We start from the raw sequence: 19,099 nt of genomic DNA on the forward strand, positions 1-19,099 counted from the left end.
TCTATGAATCATCCATGCATGGAATGCAATGCTGCTTGCTTATATATATTTATTATTTTATTATATGCTTTCTTTCTTTTAGGTTTGTTTGGGTCACTGCTCCTCACTTTTAAAAAAAAAAAACAGGTAATAATAAACTTGTAATTGAGTTAATTCAAGATATCTTTAAATTCACAATTCAAATTATATTATTGAAATAAAATAATAAAAACATTATAAATATTTTTTAAAACAAAAAATATTAACTTTTCAAACTTGAGACTAAAATCATTATACTTGAAGTACTCAATCTAGACAAATCATAAAATTTAATCCTCAATAAATTAAATATTGAAAGATGAAATTGAAAAAAATAATTTTGATTATAATTAGGATTAAAAAAACAACAATTAAAATAATAAGGATCAAAGTTAAAATAAAATAATAAATTTTATATTTGATTGAAAGATAAAATTAAAAAAAAATCAATTTAGTAAAAAGACAACATAATTCAAAAAAATAAGGGTCAAAATTGACATAAAAAATTATTTTGATTGAAGGATAAAATTGAAAAGAATAATAAATTTTACAAAAAAAACCATGAAAACAAATTAGAAATGAAAACAAATTGGATAACATAATATCATTAATTTGAATTGAATGATAAAATTAAAACCAAGAAAACTTTTACAAAATAATCAAGGCAAAAAATTAGAAATAGGATCAAATTGAAGAATATAATATTTGATAAATTGGAATAAAATAATGAAATTGAAAATAAATAAAACTTTTACAAAAAGGTTAAGACCAAAAATTAGAAATCAAAAGAAAAGGGATTGAAGTTGAACTACCAGCAACCAAAATGATCAAATTGTAATTTTTAGAAAGAAGAGAAAAAAAAGGAAAAAAAAAAAAAGAAAGGTTCATCGTTGATAAATTGGATCACCACCAGAGACACGTACCACACTAAAAAAAAGAGAATACGATGGTGTTTCCAACGACATGGTGAAAAAGCATTTTTTGATGTTAGGAGACGTTGCCCAAAAGGCATGAGTGCCTCCCATGCGCCTCCAGATGCACCACACACAAGGTCTTTTTTTTTTTGTTATTTGTTTAGCAAAACACCAAAAATGCTTTTGAACAGACTTTATAATTACAAAAAAATTATTGTGAAAAAACCAAGAAGCCCCTTGATTCCAGGTGTAAAAATTTTATTTTTAAGAGTATTTTTGTTGTTTAACTGCACGTTTTAATTATTTATTATTTTTTATATTTAGTTAAATACTAAATTATTTCTCAGCTGACATTATAATAATGAAAAAATCATTGTGAGAATACTAAAATGCTTCCTGATCCATATCTTTTTTTTTTTTTTGTGCTTCCAATCGTAATTTAATCATTTCATTGCATAATTTAGATGGAAAATGACTCATTTATCCCTGGTGAATTTTATACTGACAAATGGATCATATAAAAAGATTTTAATACTATTGATAACTAGTGCTAAGTTTTTTGGATATAGGGATAAAAACATCGTTACATTGTTCTAGTGAACAATATCAATAGATCTGGAGCTACAGTAATTTTCAAAGACCAATTAGGTTTTTTTAATATGGAAAATATTTAGAAATCCATGTGAAGTTATTATGATATAATATTTGTGTATTTGCTATATATATATATCATGATTTTAAAAATGGAAGCAACAAGTTAAATCTTCATGAGCTATAAGTTTTTTATTTTTTATTTAGTAAGGTCAAGTAATTAGTAAAGTATTATATAAGATTTGATCACATTGGGGTATGAATAAATATTGTGAATTGGGTGCTTGTTTGATATTGCGTTAGCTTCTATTTTTCAATTTATTTTTGTTTGAAAAGATATTAAATTAATGTTTTATTAGATATTTTTCGATGATTTAATGTGTTTAGGTTAAAAAGAAAACAAGAAAACATTATATTATTTTAATGTAAATTGAAATGAAAAGGGCAGCCTGGAACACGTTATTAAGTAGACAATAGACACTTGGTTGTTTTTCACATCAAATTTAAACGAGTTTTGAATTTCTGATGCGTATATACAATCTTACCACAGCATACATGTGTTGTGAAGAATTAAAGTGCTTGCCAATATCACGAGAGATTACTCTGGTTAGTTAACATTCCAATAATACGTGTATCTAGAAGATATGCCACTGATGAACACTCCAACTCCAACTCCAAGGATTCTCTTTGGCTCTCGGTTTAGTTTTAGGGTTTTTTTTTATATAACTTTCCACTCATCTTTTTTCCACTCGAAGAGGAGGAATTACACTTAAACTCCTTCCAGACAATCTACCCAATTGCAGTCGTTCTTCATGCCGTATCCAAGCAAAGCTACATGTGTCTTGCAAGACAAATAAGATGCTGTTTGGTATCAGAGACCACATTATTGTGTTGGGAACTTTGGTAATGGACAAGAGAAATCAAACAAACAAAAAAACAATAATCAGATTTTAACCACTAATATCAAGAGAAGAAAGGGGGCAAAAAGATCAAAACTTTAGATGGATGGTGTATTGCATTGCTATAGTTCTTATGATCATTTAATGGATGGATATATGTGCATCATGATCCTTACTTTTTTTTTTTTTTTGATTCACATGGGATGTCCGGGCCAGCTTACGCGCACCACGACTATTCCCCACGGCCCACTGGACATCCTGCAAGCCCAGGAGCAGGTAAGACACCGCGGGGGGTGACAGGCGTGCACATAGAGGGTCGAACCCGGGAGGGGGGGCGGAACAAGTCCACGATGGACCACAGCAGTTAAACCCTCATGTGCTGGGTACACATGAGGGCTCGAACCAGGGCACTCAGGCAGTGCAAAGCCTGCCAAGGCCACTGAGCTACAAGCCCCCTGTGTAGCATGATCCTTACTTTATTTGTTTATGTTGACAAAGACTCTGCCAAAAGACTCTGTTTGCAGCTGCAATTATGTTTGATAATGCCTTTCAATTTGTTTTTTTAAAGTGTTCTTCCAATTATTTTTATTTAAAATACATGTTTTTTAAAGTATTTTTTTATTTTTTTAATGTAATAATGCTAGAAATGAAAAATAAAATATATAAAAATATTATTTTCATTTATTTTTAATTAAAATAAAAACCTACAACGCATTACCAAGCACACTAACCTGGTCATTAATTTGCTTTCCCATTGGAGCGAAAACACATTGGGTATTGATGAACATGCACGTCTTGCATTGGCATTAGCTAATATTTACTTTGTTTGGGTAAAAGATTGAGCTTTGAATGGTCATCCAATTCAAGACCATGTGATGAAAACCCTAATTGTACTCGAAATATCCTCTTTACATGAAAGGAGAAGGGGGAAATGCTGAGCATATGGAGTCATTTTGAACCCAATATGGCACTCCCCATTACTCATTTATACGTTCTCAAACCCTAATCATAGATGAAAAGTTGCCCTCCATGAAGGATATTCCAACGCTTCTTTCTTCTTCTTTTTTTATCATCATGACCAGTAGCAGTTCTTCCTCCGTGAAAAAAACCAAGGTGTTTAACATTTTGTTAAAGCCGATCCTGTTCTAATTTCTAAGATCTAAGTTTACTTTTCTAGGATAATAGGAAAATAATTCACACAAAGAAATAGTATGATTTGATTGGAAAGACAAAGGGTTAAATTCATGAGAGCATACAAAGACATGTAACCTCTATCACCTAATATTAGTAACTAATTGGCTGGACAACAGAGGAAGAGTGTGAAAATAGAAGGAAAAATATTAGTTTTTTAGGTAATGTGAATAAAATAATTAATGAAAGGGAGACTGTAGGGGAGGCGGGGTGGCGGGAGTTCGGGTCCATTATTAACTGTTATAACAGAATTTATTACTTCTACTCTCTATCTCTCCCCTGTACCCTTTCCCTTTCCAAAATATTTTTATCATTACCCCTTCAATGGTGTGTATTTGTACATGCCAGTGAGAGTATGGGAGGGACGACACACTGTGCTTCTCAAATTTCTAATGCAATCCCACCAATAGATTATAGGCTTAAATGAATCTCCTCTGCCATATTATTGAAGGATTGCTGTGGAACGAGAGGTATCGACTGGACTGGAGGGTTGGAGCATGGGAGGGGACACCATGTCTCCTATGAAGGCAAGATAAAGCTCAGCACACCAGACCTGAGACCTTCCCTTTACGCAGCAGCGCATGTATTTCTTACAAAATCACAAGTTCAGCTTCTCTTTTTTCCCTGTTCATAATGGATTGAGGAGATTGAGTTCCCTTCAAGAAAGAGATAACGACCTCCTTTCTTTGAATCCCTGTTCATAATTTAATTCTCAACATTCAATTATGACTGCCGGTCTTAATCATATAGTGGTAGATGGTTCTTTATATAGCCCATAATCTACTCTGATAACTGTATTATGATTGCCACCATCAAGTTATTTCTCAAATTTATGGGGATGAAGCTATAAACTCTAGGTATTTATTGACACCACAGTTAACTCAGACTAACCATTAATGGTGATATCAACAGATCGTCAGATTTAGCAATTGTGGAGCAACGAGTACGAGCAAAGATGAGACTTGCAACTCAAAAAAGGGTTCAAAATCATTGCAATTGTACAATTAATTGCAGAATAATACACGCCGTATTCCGGCAAGCTACCCTCACCAGAATCTGTAATTTCTACCAACATTGGTAATCAAATTTACAAAAGACGCATTGCCAATCATCAAACTAAAGATCATTTGCTTCTATGAGGGCCCCTGATCTTATTTGATCCTCTTATGTGTTGCACAGCTGCCTTCCTAGTACCCATATCCTGTAACAATAATGCAAGAACAGAAAACTCAGTGAGGCAGTCACTAGAGAAACAAAGCACTTAACAGCGAGCAACACGGGCAGCACAATCACACAAGGTTTCATAGTTCAGAAGAACAAACCTGAGTTATCCATGGGGTTGCCAGCAGGCACTGATTCAGGCTCCTTAATCTCAACAACTACACAGTCGGACATCAAGAACGTCTTTGCTACCGATGATGCATGCTCCAGGCAACATCTGACCACCTGAATGATAGAAGACAGCTAACACTCAGTATATATTTAAATCCAACAGCACACAGCTTCAGAGCCAAAAGAGACTTCTAACTTTGAACTCAAACACCAACAGACAAATCATAAGCTGATCAGCATGCTAGCTCACCTTTGTTGGATCAATGATTCCAGCAGCCATCAGATCTTCATAATTTCCAGTTGCAGCATTGTATCCAAATTTAGGATTGTCAGTTGAGAGCACCTAAAAGAAAAGGAAATGATCTTAGCTGCAGGTAGTTCTAGACCAGACACAGTACCAGAATTTGACATCGGCAAATTTAGATACCTTCTCGCTGACCACACTTCCATTAACACCAGCATTTTTGGCAATTAACTTCAGGGGGTAGCTCAGAGCTCTCTTTACAATGTCTGCTCCCACCTGCAATCAAGCAAAAGCAATTTTTAAGCAGCTCAGAAACAAAATCTACACACAGAACAAATACAGATCATGTATAAGTTCCTTTATATCTCATCCTATGAGTTCCTTAACAGAACATTCTATAAGTTCTTAAAATGATGATTTAGCACATTACCTTTTCTTCATCGTTCTCGAGACTGTCCTTGATAGCATCCACCTTTGATGCCAGTCTCAGCAGGGTGCATCCACCACCAACCACAATACCTTCCTCAACGGCTGCCTGAAAACCATTGAGATGATAATGACTGGATGGTGTCCAAATAATTTAACTAAGAACATAAGAACAATACAGGCAAAGGTGGTGTGAGATAAATTACCTTGGTTGCATTAAGAGCATCTTCAACTCTCAGTTTCTTTTCTTTAAGCTCTGTCTCGGTTTGTGCTCCAACCTTTAGCATTTAAAAGCATGTCCATTTCAGTTAAAATACAATTTACACAGTTTTGTGTCTCTATTTCATGAGTGATGAGAAAATTACCTGTATCACTGCAACACCGCCGGACAGCTTAGCAATTCTTTCATTGAGTTTCTCCCTTTCATAGTCTTGTTCAGCAGCCTGCATTATTATTATCTTGCATTTAGCATCAATAAACCACACTGGAGGAAGATAAAAACAAAAAGGAAAGGTGAGAAGACAGAATTGGCACCTCGATAAGATTTCTAATTTGAGCAACTCTCTTATTTACTGCTTCTTGGGTGCTTCCGTCACCAACAATGGTGGTTGTGTCCTTGGTAAGAACCACTTTAGAAGCATGTCCCAAGACCTCTTTGCCTACTTTGTCCAAGGCAAGCCCCACCTCTTCTCTGACAACAGTTCCTGAAACCGAATGAATGAAATTTCTAACATCAGCAAAATAAAAATAATAATGTCAGCGGTGAACATTTGTGTCCACTCCCAAGCAAACAGGTAACGAGGGCATTCATATCCACAGTTAAGGCACATAATAGCTGAACACCATAAACAAAAATAAAATCATATAGAGAGGGAAGAATCCAAAGGTAAAACACTGACCTCCAGTCAGAATAGCAATGTCATCAAGGTACTGACTTTTCCGTTCCCCAAAACCAGGAGCTTTGAGGGCAGCAATCTTCAAAGCACCCCTAAGCTTATTGACAACAAGAGTTGCTAAAGCTTCTTGTTCAATGTCTTCAGCAATTATCAAAACTGGATATCCAGCTCTAATTGCATCTTCCAAAATGGAGATTAGATCTCTTGCGTTTGTTATTTTCTTGTCAACAAGAAGCAACTATACCCAAACATACAGAATTGTCAACATCAGGAGAAAAAATCAACTACAAAAGCCTGCATGACTAACTGTGAATGACATACCTTGCAGTTCTCATATTCAACTGACATTTTTTCACTATCAGTGACAAAGTAAGGTGAGATATAACCACGGTCAAACTGCATTCCCTCAACAACATAGAGGCTGTTATCAGCACTCTTTCCCTCTTCAAGGGTGACCACTCCCTTCCGACCAACTTTGCTCATAGCTTCAGCTATCATATTCCCAACTTCATAGTTGTTCCCAGCACTAACAGCTGCCACATCTGCAAGTTCACTGTCTTCAACCTGCAATCCCAAATTATATTCATTCAATCCTTTCACCTTTAATACATGCATGCAAAGGTCACAGTGGCATCATGAAAATTACCCACGGGCATGGTCTACCTCACTCTACATACCTCTTTCGACATCAACTTAAGTTCGTTTACGAGAGCTCTTGTGGTCTTCTCAATGCCTCTAGTGATTAAAACAGGGTTTGCACCAGCAGCCACAACCTGCAAACAAACAAATGGATAAGGTTGCCACGCTCAACATTCTTAGAAGAATAAATGGTATGCACCATAATACCAACCTTGACACCTTCTGCAATAAGGCCTTGCGCAAGAACAACAGATGTTGTAGTCCCATCACCAGCCAAGTCATTTGTCTTGGCAGCAGCTTGTCTCACTAACTTAGCACCAATATTCTCAACCGGATCCTCCAATTCAACCTAATTTAAGGTAAAGAATTCTGTAAATAATCACAAAAAATGATGTGCAACAAGAGGAGAAAATGATATGGTGAACAGAAATGGCCATAGTCCTTGTCCAACACATGCGAGAACCAGAAGGAAGATCATCATGCCACAAGAAATTCCTAAGCTCATAAATCTGTATATGGATAGCATAACGAATTAACATAAAGTGGAATATTTAGTTTGCCTCATCCAAAGTGGGAAGCCACTACTACGATTTCTAGCATGCATCTAAAAGAGGAGAGGAGAATAGAGATGTCATCCCTCAAGTTATCAACAACACAAGCAATCCAGAGAAAGCATACCTCTTTAGCAACAGTCACGCCATCATTAACAATTTTAGGCGAACCGTATTTGCTCTCAAGAACAACATTCCGGCCTTTAGGTCCAAGGGTAACCCCAACTAAATCTGCAAGCTTGTTCACACCAGTCTGCAATAAAGGAACATATCCGGTAAGCAAAAGGCAAAAAAGACCAAACAAAACACACTGCAGCAGGATGCAAATACTCAACAAAACCAGTAACTAAAAACTCACTTGCAATTTCTTAATTGCAGAACCGTCCTTGTTGAAGTGCAGCTCCTTGGCAGCATTAACCTTGAGAGGACGTGATCTTGGTAGAACTACATTCTGTGGCCTACCAAATCGACTTGCAGAAATGGAAGCGAAAGATGACAACTTGTTTGAAGAAAATACAAACTTCTTATCCATAACACGGCCATTGGGAGCAGCCAAGGTTCCAACCGAGGACATGGCCGTAAAAGTCGATGCCATTTTTATTCTTTAATACCTGGTAACATTAAAAAAAAAAAAAAAAGGTTTGAGTCTCCGTATGATTTGATTTATTTTAAGCTCACTGAGAACTTCATGTTTATAGTTTCTAGCTAAAATTCCCAATAAAAGAGAATCCAATCACAAAATTCTCTTCCAAGCACAATTCAATATTTTACAGTAACACGGTTCCCTCGAAGCAATAGAGTGCGAAACTAAATAATTCACAAGAAACACAAATCAAAAACCAGGAAAAAGAAAAGCTTCTTTGTCCAACTCGTTTCAATCACCAACTAATAAGGCCTACAGGAACAAGTATATTCCAAATGAAAGAATTCATTTCCATACAAAAACCAGAATAACAGAAACTATATAAAGCAGCAAACTTTAGGGATTTTTTCACAAGTTAGTATGATTAGCATGCCACAAAAAGGATAAGAAACAGTGTAAAGATTGAAACTTTATCACAGTAAAGGCAAAACAAATAAGAAAGAAGAAGGGGGTGTTAGAGCTTACCGGGAAATGAAACGGCCGGTGCTGGGGGAATGGGGTTTTAGAAATGGGGTTTATGGATGAGAGGCGATGGTGGGTGGCTGGGGAGGTGGGTGCAGGTTTATCTTATTGACACTCTCTTAGTCCTTGCAAAGCTGTAGAAAGAGTAGGTTTTTACTTTTGTGAGTGTTACTTGGGGTTTGGTCTTGAAGGTTCTAGCGAATCTAGACCGTTGATTAGACTTATTGCCGCTTGATTTGTCTTATATTAGAACACTCTAGAACCTTTGGTGTTGTCATGTTGATTGCTTTGTTTGCGCTGGTAGTTTTGGGTACAACCACTACAACGACCAGTGTCCTACTTATGTAACGGTGCAAATTATATTTTTTTAATTTTTTAATTTTTTTTATTATTATTTTAATATGTTAATATTAAAAATAATTTTTTAAAAATAAAAAAATATTATTTTAATATATTTCTAAGTAAAATATATTTTAAATCACGTACCACAATCTCAAACATAACCTTACTATATACACTCATTCTCGTGATGGCGTGAAATGTAAAAGAAGTATTTGGTTGCTCCAATCATTGTTTTAACCTGTATCGGTCTAATGGATTAATCGGGCTAGGCTCGATTGATTTTGTTCTGAATCAGTATGGATTGAAAAATGCATAGGAAAAGAAATTAGTTAACTAGTTAAAAACTCAGAAAAAATAACGATTTTATTTAACTAAGGTTAAAATATCAAAACTCGTAATCTTGATCTTAACGCCTGAAAAGACAAAGATTTCAGTATGAACCCAAAGCTCTATTTGGTTGCTCCAATCATTGTTTTAACCTGTATCGGTCTAATGGATTAATCGGGCTAGGCCCGATTGATTTTGTTCTGAATCAGTATGGATTGAAAAATGCATAGGAAAAAAATTAGTTAACTGGTTAAAAACTCAGAAAAAATAACGATTTTATTTAACTAAGGTTAAAATATCAAAACTCGTAATCTTGATCTTAACGCCTGAAAAGACAAAGATTTCAGTATGAACCCAAAGCTCTATTATGGGCTTGAAAGAGCTCACTAAATTGATCGCAAAAAAAAAAAAAAAAAACCTTTAAGCTCGCATTCACATGTTGGTTGTTCCTCACTAAACATCGAGGGCTCAGGTGAAAGTGAAGGTTCAGATCAGATTCTAGTATCGGCCTACATTCAACTTGTCCACATGATCAACATGGTCCAAGGGAAAGGCAAATGGGTAAGCTGAAGACTGGCCAAGGCAAACTTGGCCAGTAGTTGGAAAGAAAGAAGGTCTTGGAAGAAAGCAAGATAGATCAATATATTCTTGTAAAAAGCAAATTTATATAGATTATGAAACTCAATTCCTAACTGACTCAATGTTGAATGATAAAATTAAAAAAAAATAATTAAATGAAAAACATAAAAAGCAACTCGAGTTAACCCGAGTTGATCCATTAAGCATTATTCTCATGTCATGATATCAAGATAATATAATAAAAAATAAATAAAATAAATCATAAAATTTAACTCAACTTGGAAGAAAAAAATTAATTCTTGAATACAATAAATAGAAATGAGAGGAGGTACAAAAGATAAAAAAGAAGCGAGTGGTCAAGTTATCTACCATGCAATAAACCATGTTCATTTAACTTAAATTTAATAATATAACAAAACACGAGAAGATTTCATTATGTTATCACTTTGTCAAACTCAATAACATAATGTTTGGTTATATTTAGCAGCCGTGTTTTGGCAATGAGACCCATAAAAATCTGATGTTTCACCACATGTTTTGCGCAAGCAATTTTTCATGCTTCTTGCTGCGTTTTTGTTAAGTGAAGAGTTGCACTCTTCACTGTTCACATAAGTGAACAATGGAAAGTCACACCCCACTTTTCACATAGTATTTGAACTTTTTATTTTTAATTGTGTTTTATTCAAAAAAATTAGAAGAAGATCGCTTGATGACGTAGTATTTGCAGAATTTGATCGCAATCCCAATTTTATTCTTGATGATATTTTACCTGATGTTGTTGAGCGCTTAAGAAACCATGAAAAATATAGTCATTGTTCACATGAACATTAGTTAAATCTACAATATTTATTTCATGATATAATAATATTAGTTAAATCTACAATATTAAAATTAAAAACCATCAATATATATATATATATATATATATATATATATATATATTATAATCTCAATTTAAAAAGTATTCTTTTAACCAAACATATTAAATTACTTTTTGTTCGACCTCAATTTCAACCACAGTTTTAACCAAACATATATTTTTTCAAACCAACCCCAACTAAATGTACTTTTTATAAAACAATTTTTTTAAAACTACAACCACAACAGCTACCACAATATTAACCTCACTTATATTTCTCTATTGGTTTTTTTAATCAATTTGAATTTAACATAAAGGCCCATGATGGGCTTGGAATAGAAGCTAACATGAGATCAACATTGGGCCATAAGGATTAGTGCTAGTAAATGAGTCAGGCCCATGTCTTCCTGCAAGCAGAATATTTTATTAGGATTAGCCGGAAGTCTCTCCTTGTTTTGGTTTCGAATAAATTACTACGTACGCTTGCTTATTGATACCATTTTCTGAGCTTTTAAAAGAAGAAGAAGAAGATGTAATCATACCTCCTTAATCGAGAGAGAAATCGCTTATGATTAAATCGTAAGTCAATTAACATCAGAACCATGTAATTAATGCAGAGATTAAGCTCCAGCTGGTTAGAATTAATTAAAATACACATACATGACACGCACTGAAGTAATTAATTTCTCATTAACTCGGCTACGGACCATTACCCTCACTCAGGTGAAGGAGAGAGAGTCATTTGGAGGCCATGCAAGGTTCCAAGTAATTCTAGAACTAGTGTGTTAAGGTTTTGCTTTTATATATTTACGTACACATATATTGATAGGATATTTTCGATCTTGTGATTAAGATTGAGCGTTGAAGTCTTTAAAATAATCACATTAATTGTCTGATTATATATATAATATACTAAGAAGAATTAATGACATTTTTAAAATAATACTAATTAATTTCAAGAGTTGAATTCAGAGAGTTAGCTAGAGGAGGAGTACTGTACCTCTTTAATCAATATCAAACATTAAATTAACCTCTTAATTAGAGTTGCTTAGAAGCTATCATCTAATTAATTAATTAAGGGCACATCAAACAATTGAAAATTAATGTCCCCTCTAACCGCATATTATTTATTACAGGGGGGATTTATTAATTATGGATTGATCTACTAGTTTGTGGATCAATTATATATCCAATATCAACAATTCGTGCAACGGTAAGGAAGTATGGCATACTTAGAAAATGCGTTTATATATATGTCGGCCTAAAATCTACATGGCCTTGCATTTGGCTTTAATTTATGGTTGTATATTGGAATTGCTTCGGTAGGAATTGTAATGGCTTGCTTGACCTTTGGTGAAAAATATTTGGTGCTTTTGTGAGTGGTACTGTATAGGAAAAAAACCATTATCTAATCATGGTTACTTGTTGGTTGATGTATCATGGTGTTATTGATGAAAATATTAGTGAAGGACAATGCCTTTGACATAGAGAATGATGTTTGCTATGTATAGAAAAAATAATATATATATATAGCTCATGGGAACTCAAAACACATAAAATAATGTGTCAAGTAGAACGGGATAGATAATTAAGGTCAACATCAAGCTTAGGATAAAGTTTTGGTTGTTTGGGTCATCCAAGCCTATATTAGAGAATAATGTAAATCATATCTTAGAATCTAGCCTAAAAGTTTAAGTTATTTTGTTGAGATGATTCTTTGACATGGTATCAGAGCCTTGATGACCAAGTGGTCACGAGTTCAAATTTCACCATCCCTATTTATTTGACAAAAATCAAGCATAAGGTAATGCGAGTCTGAACAAGTTTCAAGCTCAAAGGGCTTTTAGTTGAGGGGGTATGTTAGAAAATAATATAAATCATATCTTAGAACTTCACCTAAAAATTTAAGCTATTGGGTTGAGATGGTTCTTTGACAACCTGACCAGTCCTTCTAGGCATGTCATAAACAACTAGAAATATTTTTTTATGGTATCATCAATTAATTTTTTTTGCCGGTGAAATATATCATCAATCAATTAATTACATGATTAATGAGTAGTGAAAATAATTAATGGTGTCTAAGAATCAATTCAATCCAATAGTTTAAGCTATTAGGTGAGGTATCAAGATATGATCTGTATTATTCTTTAACACGCCCTCTCGAGTGAAAGCCTCTTAGACTTGAAACTTGCACATACCTATATTACCTTGTACTTAATTTTTATCAAATAAATATGGTTGATAAGATTCGAATTCGTAATCGCTTGGTCATTAAAACTTTAATATCATGTTAAATAATTAATTTAATATAATAATTTAAATTATTAAATAAATTTTTAATATATAATTTATATTATTTTTTAACGGAGACAGCGACAGTAACAGTGGTAAAAAGGAAACTAACGATACGATAAACAATCAATTAAGCATCTTGATGATGCGTGCGTGAAGCAGCTGGTTGATCTGATCCAAAAACTTGAGCGTACAAGCTGTACTGATTTGCAGCAGCGGAGGAAGAAGTCCCTTGTATAGATGAGGCATGATTGTGAGATCCCTCGTACCATATTCGAATATAATCAGGGTTGGACCACTCGACTCTCTTCTTTGCCACACAATTCTGCTTCTGGCATTTAAAATAGCTCCTGAGATTAATTAATTAAATGCACCAACATTAATTAATATACATATGATATAAATTAATATTCATTAGTTATAAATTACAAGTATATATATATATAAACAATTAAAATAATCTCAATATATTGGCCCCATTAATTTCATTTTAATTTAGAAATTAACTAACCTCCGATATCTATCACCTAATTAACCTCTAGTATTACTAATTATTAGTTTTAATTTTTTGTATCTAAAAAAGAGTTACCGATTGCATTAATTCCTGATGTTTGAGACATTTTCAACCAGGTTCTTCTTTTCATGTCTATTGATTTCTTCAGACAAATAATTTCCTCGAAATATATAGTAGTATCGTTTAATTAATTACTCAAATTAAAAGAAAAAGAGAGAAGAAATTATATTAACAATATGTGAAGGCATGATCTACAAGCAGAATATTTTAATTGAGAAATGCATGAATTATTAGGAGCCTGATTGATGAAGTTTTTAAATTTGAGATGAAATTGAGAATCCGGTAACAGATTGTGGACAACAGAGATACACAGAGGCTAGTTTCCTTCGATCCCCACACCCATATATATATGTAAATAATTAAGCTCTGTACGTAATTAATTAAGCAGCAAGGATAATTGGGGTTCAAAACTGATAGCTAGGAAAAGAACCCCTTAATATATATATATATGCTTCATATACACATAGAAAATTGAATGTAATATTTAATAAAAATACCGGAATTTTCCAATTTTTTTTATGAACTTCTGGCCATATTTCTTCCATCCATGCCCATCTTCTGGCAGCACCAATCTCTGCCCTCCTCGATCTGTATCCTGCTCTTCTCTACCCTCCTGATCAGTTTCCCTTAATTATACGTATACAAAACACGAAATGAAATAATCAGTTGATTTAATTATACACATGCATATATATATATATATATATATATATATATATATATATAGTGTTTACAAATATTAATGTTACTTAAATATTTGCATTATATCTGTACTATAATACCAACATTTGCATACACACACACACACACACCTCTTGCAAGATGGTCATGGAGGGGGTGTGTGCGTGTGTCTATATACATATCTATCATAGCAAGGGGAAAAAACAAATGAAGATGAGGAGCGCGCGCGCGGCGCCCTCTCGCATGTATATATATGTGTATATATAGTTGAAGTATCAGGTACTGAAAGCAAAATGGAAACAAATTAATTAACAGTACAGAAGAAATCATAGATAAAAATGGAAGTGCAGTATTATTGCATATATATAGTAATCATGGTGGGGGCGTTGATATGGACGAGCATGAGGCGGCTGGCGTGCTAACTTGAGGTGTCTACAATATTTAGGAACCTCTTTTCCTTCAGAGAGAGAGAGAGAGAGCATATGGAGTTTTGCGTGTATAAACTGGATCTATGCGCCAGCAAATAATTATATAACACAGATTAACTGATCCTGGGAGGGATAAAACTAGATGGTGTTTTTAGGTTTTAAAGATGCAGATCTATACATGGATCCAAGATTATATGTACTAATTAACTTAATATCACACCCATTTGATTTCTTGAACAAAACCAGCTGCAAGGTGAATCTATATATGTATGTAATATCCCGTACATATATATAACATGAGGGCATCACTCGATGTTACAGGCAGTGAGAGAAAATGGTTTCAAGTTGAAATCATGCTAGTATTACCACTTCAAAAATAATTAGAAAAGGGTAAATAAAGACGAAGAAGAAGAAGAAGTTTTGTTATGGATTTCAAGAGAAACACATACATTGGATGAATCTCGTATATAGTGGCTTTGATGGAGAATCTAAAGGGCGGTAGGGCCGGGTACATATATAGAGAGAACTTAAACCCTAGCTAGCTAGCTAGCTTGATATCCAAAAGTTGCAAATTAAGAAAGTGCTCCTTTCCATGAGCATTTTTCCATGGAAGAGAAGAGAGAAGGGGATATATATAAGGGAACGGAAAGCTTGATTAGTAAGAGAACATACATGGAGGTTTCTCTGGTTGAAGAAGCTTCGCTCATGGTCGCTGTTGATCCTATCCACACCAAAAGAGAAGGGAGCAGCAGGAGTATGTACTGTGTTCAACCTTTTTTGTGGAAAATATATATGAGAGACAAAGGAAGGACTGCAAGATTATTATAATACTATACATCCCTGCGCTTTTAATTATATATATATGGGTTTAATTTGGCAACATATATAGAAAAGAATATTATATATAGCACTTTATCTTTGGCAACAAGATCTATATATATACAACATGCATGGCTGTAAAACCTGATCGGAGATCAATTCAGAGTAAGGCCCGGCCTAGGTGTTGATCATCTCTACTTTAACCCGGCCGGGTTTTATAACAATAAATAATATCCAATAATACTGAAAAATACACACTCAAAACATAAATATAAAGTTTTACGAATTAAAGATAAAAATAATTGCATCAACAAGACGGACAGTTAATTTTTTTATTTATTAATCTACCTTTTTTACTTTCTAATTTATTTTATATTTTGTTTTACAAATAAAGAATTTTTATTTCATATTTATGTGAACGGTAGACTTTTCAATCGGATAATAGTAAAAATTAAAAACTCGTGGGAAGACCATTAATGTTGAAGGATTAGTTTATTCCATGGATGATGGCTATATATATGGAAGAATTTTTAAATCCAAAAACGAGATAGAGAAATATAATTTTTATATTTTGGTACTGTGCTTGAATGTGTTTTCAAAATACACAATGTTTTCTAATAATTTTAATGTGTTCGTGTAAAAATAATATAAAAAAATATTTTAATATATTTTTAAATAAAAAGTATTTTTTAAAAGCATTATATATATATATATCACAATATCAAACATATTTTAAAAAAAAAGCTATAAGTTATAACTTTTTATAACCAAGATATTAATAGAGAATTTTAAATATAATTATAATACATATTAATTAACTAAATTTTTTTAAAATATAATTTCAACAACATTATCAAATAAACCCTTAGGATCCGTTTGGTACTTAAGTTTCTTGCAAGCCAAGTGAGCCACTCAAACCTAACCTAGGAGTAAGTATATATATATATATATATATATATATATATATATATATATATAGAGCATAGATTGGTTTATGATCATGGCAGTAATCGGTACACGTGTCATGACCAGAGTTGAGATGGGTTTATTACTGGGAGACATGCATGTAATGAATTAATTTATCTTGAGGAAAGAAGATGGATGATGAAGGGAAATGGGTGAATGAGAATAAAGGAATGGGAAGAGGGAGGGTCCACATGCATGATCATGAAATATGCATGACGTATACTTAATGCCGTCACCATCTCTCTCGCCTTAAATGCAAACCCTTAATAAGGGGATTTGCTGGACTTTACTATTTACTAAGTTACTCAAAAATGTTTTTTTAACACGATATAAAATATATAATATAAATTTAAATTGTAAATTTAAATCATAAAATTATAAATAAAATATTTTAATTAATTATATATTAACAATTTTAGTTAAGTAGTAAATAATAACCTAGTGTGGGGTTTAGTGGTTGTTTAATAATATGATAAATTTTATTTTTTAAAGTGTTTTTAATTTTGAAATGTATTAAAATAATATATATTTTATTTTTTAAAATTTATTTTTAATATTAGAAATTTAGAACTTTAAAACAATTTAAAAAATAAATTAAAACTTAAAAAGTAATTAAAAACCCACCCCCTCCCCCGGTTCACCGCCAGTCAGTATAGATAAAAAGTTGAATACTGGTGGTGACTTTCATCTTTGTAGTTAGTGGCAGTTAGATTTAAAAGAAAAGAAATGGCAATTTGGTAAATAGAATGCAACATCAAGGTCAATCATGAATAGTTGCCCAAGTCTTCAACTCGGTAAGCCTTAGCTGTTGAGAAACCTTATGTGCTCATTTACACAAACAACACAATACCATCCTTGTAGAGAGAGAAAAGAAGCCTAGAGAAACCATTAATTCAAGAAAATCTAGCGAGAAAGAGAGTTTGTTTGTGTATATTCCTTTTCAAGAAATGACAAAGTGGAGTTCTTGTTTCTTGATTTCAGCTACAATCTTGATCTTGATGGCGATGGGCTTAGCATCCACCGTTCAAGGAAGTGGAGATCACCATCTGGGGTGGATTCCTACCACCACCACTACTAGATAATCAATATGCAACAAGGGATCTGTATAACAGAGTGCATGGCTGAGGATGGGAGATGAACACAAAGATTAACGGGCGTATTTTAGCAACTAACAAATACACAAAGATTTGAAGAGTTTGTCAAACTCGTAGACTCGGTCCGAGTTGACCGAGTTTAACCGAGTTTGATCAAGTTTACTGGTTTTTGAGTTTTTAACCCGATTTTACACGTTATATACAAGTTAACTCGTAAAATCAGACGATTTTACGAGTTAACTCGCGAGTTTGACAACCTTGCTCTTTACCGTAGATTTTGGTTTCGCTTTCTAGGCTATCATAACTTAAAAAAAAAATATTCTTATCACGTATTGGTTTTACATGAGTATTTATTTTTATTATTATATAGTTAAAAAACATAATAATTTAGAAAAAACAAATTATTAATTTCAATGGAATCTATTATCTGGTTTGTAGATTTGACGTGTTGACTTAGGTTACCTGATTTATAAGTTTTAGCGGATTTAACCATCAAACCTTATATGTTTTTTTTTTAGTTTTTTATTCTTTAATTTTTTTAATTGTTTTTTTTTATTTCACTCTTTTTTAATATTAGATTAGTTGGGAAATGAAATTTATGGTATTATTTTCGTGTGTTTTCTATAGGATTATCACAATTTTAAATAAATATTTTTTAGGGTTGGTACTCGATCTTACAAGTATCTATTTTTATAATAAAAATAATTTTAAAAAATAATATAAAATTAAATTAATTAAAATTTATAATTTAAATCGCAGGATAATCAAGATCAATCCACTACTCAGTATCGTCTAAATTTTTTTTTTCTAATAATTATTGAAGGTCTCAACCTTAGTCACCAGGACAATTTCCTCGTGATTAAGTATATTAAAAATTACAAAAGTAATGGTGTTGAAGAGACTGCTAGCTTTCCGCCATTTTTCTCCAAACTGACTTGACTTCCTGTTCCGAGCGAGCGAGCGAGCGAGGGGACTCTACCAAGAATGCAACCTGACCCCCTCGTCTTTCCCGGAAAAAAACATGACCACTGACTGACCCTCAAATAATTTGTTTTCTAATGTTTTTTAAAATATTTTTTATTTAAAATTTTATTAAAATAATAATATTATTTTTTAAATTATTTTTAATATTAACCTATATCAAAATAATTAAAAAATATAAATTAATTTTTTTAAAAATAAAATAAAAAAATTAAACCTTTTTTAAAAACATCTTGAAACACAAAATCATCAAACAGGCCAGGATTTCTTAATTATAACAAACGAACTTGTTTTGTTGGATCAAAGAGATCGCCCGCAGATGTTACGATGCCTGCAGCAGAGAGAGAGAGA

General features: G+C 32.9%; 2 protein-coding genes across 3 annotated transcripts; both read right to left on the reverse strand.

Annotated features, from left to right (window-relative positions):
• Positions 1-4,557: 4,557 nt before the first annotated feature.
• Positions 4,558-8,978, reverse strand: LOC7461344 (chaperonin 60 subunit beta 2, chloroplastic). The gene is made up of 15 exons (XM_002303947.4): positions 8,810-8,978; positions 8,060-8,312; positions 7,829-7,954; positions 7,362-7,499; positions 7,189-7,284; positions 6,833-7,075; positions 6,515-6,749; positions 6,150-6,319; positions 5,981-6,058; positions 5,822-5,893; positions 5,620-5,724; positions 5,373-5,465; positions 5,196-5,288; positions 4,936-5,059; positions 4,558-4,814 (listed from the first exon to the last, which is right to left on the reverse strand). The coding sequence occupies exons 2-15, from the start codon at positions 8,294-8,296 to the stop codon at positions 4,801-4,803; spliced, it is 1,824 nt and encodes a 607-aa protein (XP_002303983.1). The 5' UTR covers positions 8,297-8,312; positions 8,810-8,978; the 3' UTR covers positions 4,558-4,800.
• A 4,273-nt stretch (positions 8,979-13,251) lies between these two features.
• Positions 13,252-15,702, reverse strand: LOC7461343 (WRKY transcription factor 28). 2 transcript variants are annotated; one of them, XM_024596436.2, is made up of 3 exons: positions 15,561-15,702; positions 14,277-14,405; positions 13,252-13,555 (listed from the first exon to the last, which is right to left on the reverse strand). In XM_024596436.2, the coding sequence occupies exons 1-3, from the start codon at positions 15,593-15,595 to the stop codon at positions 13,336-13,338; spliced, it is 384 nt and encodes a 127-aa protein (XP_024452204.2). In that variant the 5' UTR covers positions 15,596-15,702; the 3' UTR covers positions 13,252-13,335. The 2 variants fall into 2 exon arrangements, with proteins under 2 accessions (XP_024452204.2, XP_024452203.2); XM_024596435.2 differs by lacking the exon at positions 15,561-15,702 and adding an exon at positions 15,338-15,481.
• Positions 15,703-19,099: the final 3,397 nt, after the last annotated feature.

Source organism: Populus trichocarpa, chromosome 3 (assembly GCF_000002775.5).
Source record: "Populus trichocarpa isolate Nisqually-1 chromosome 3, P.trichocarpa_v4.1, whole genome shotgun sequence".
Classification (NCBI taxonomy): Eukaryota; Viridiplantae; Streptophyta; class Magnoliopsida; order Malpighiales; family Salicaceae; genus Populus; species Populus trichocarpa.

Bases quoted from the DNA above. Each gene is read 5' to 3' on its own strand.
- LOC7461344 (XM_002303947.4), bottom strand. From the start codon at position 8,296: ATGGCATCGACTTTTACGGCCATGTCCTCGGTTGGAACCTTGGCTGCT. The intron at 6,750-6,832 runs GTATGTCATTCA...GTTTGGGTATAG, and splicing joins TTGAATATGAGAACTGCAAG to TTGCTTCTTGTTGACAAGAA. The intron at 5,894-5,980 runs GTAATTTTCTCA...TAAATGCTAAAG, and splicing joins GCGGTGTTGCAGTGATACAG to GTTGGAGCACAAACCGAGAC.
- LOC7461343 (XM_024596435.2), bottom strand. From the start codon at position 15,402: ATGTACCCGGCCCTACCGCCCTTTAGATTCTCCATCAAAGCCACTATA. The intron at 14,406-15,337 runs GTATGTGTTTCT...CGTATAATTAAG, and splicing joins ATATACGAGATTCATCCAAT to GGAAACTGATCAGGAGGGTA. The intron at 13,556-14,276 runs GTATTTTTATTA...AATTAATCTCAG, and splicing joins AAAAAAATTGGAAAATTCCG to GAGCTATTTTAAATGCCAGA.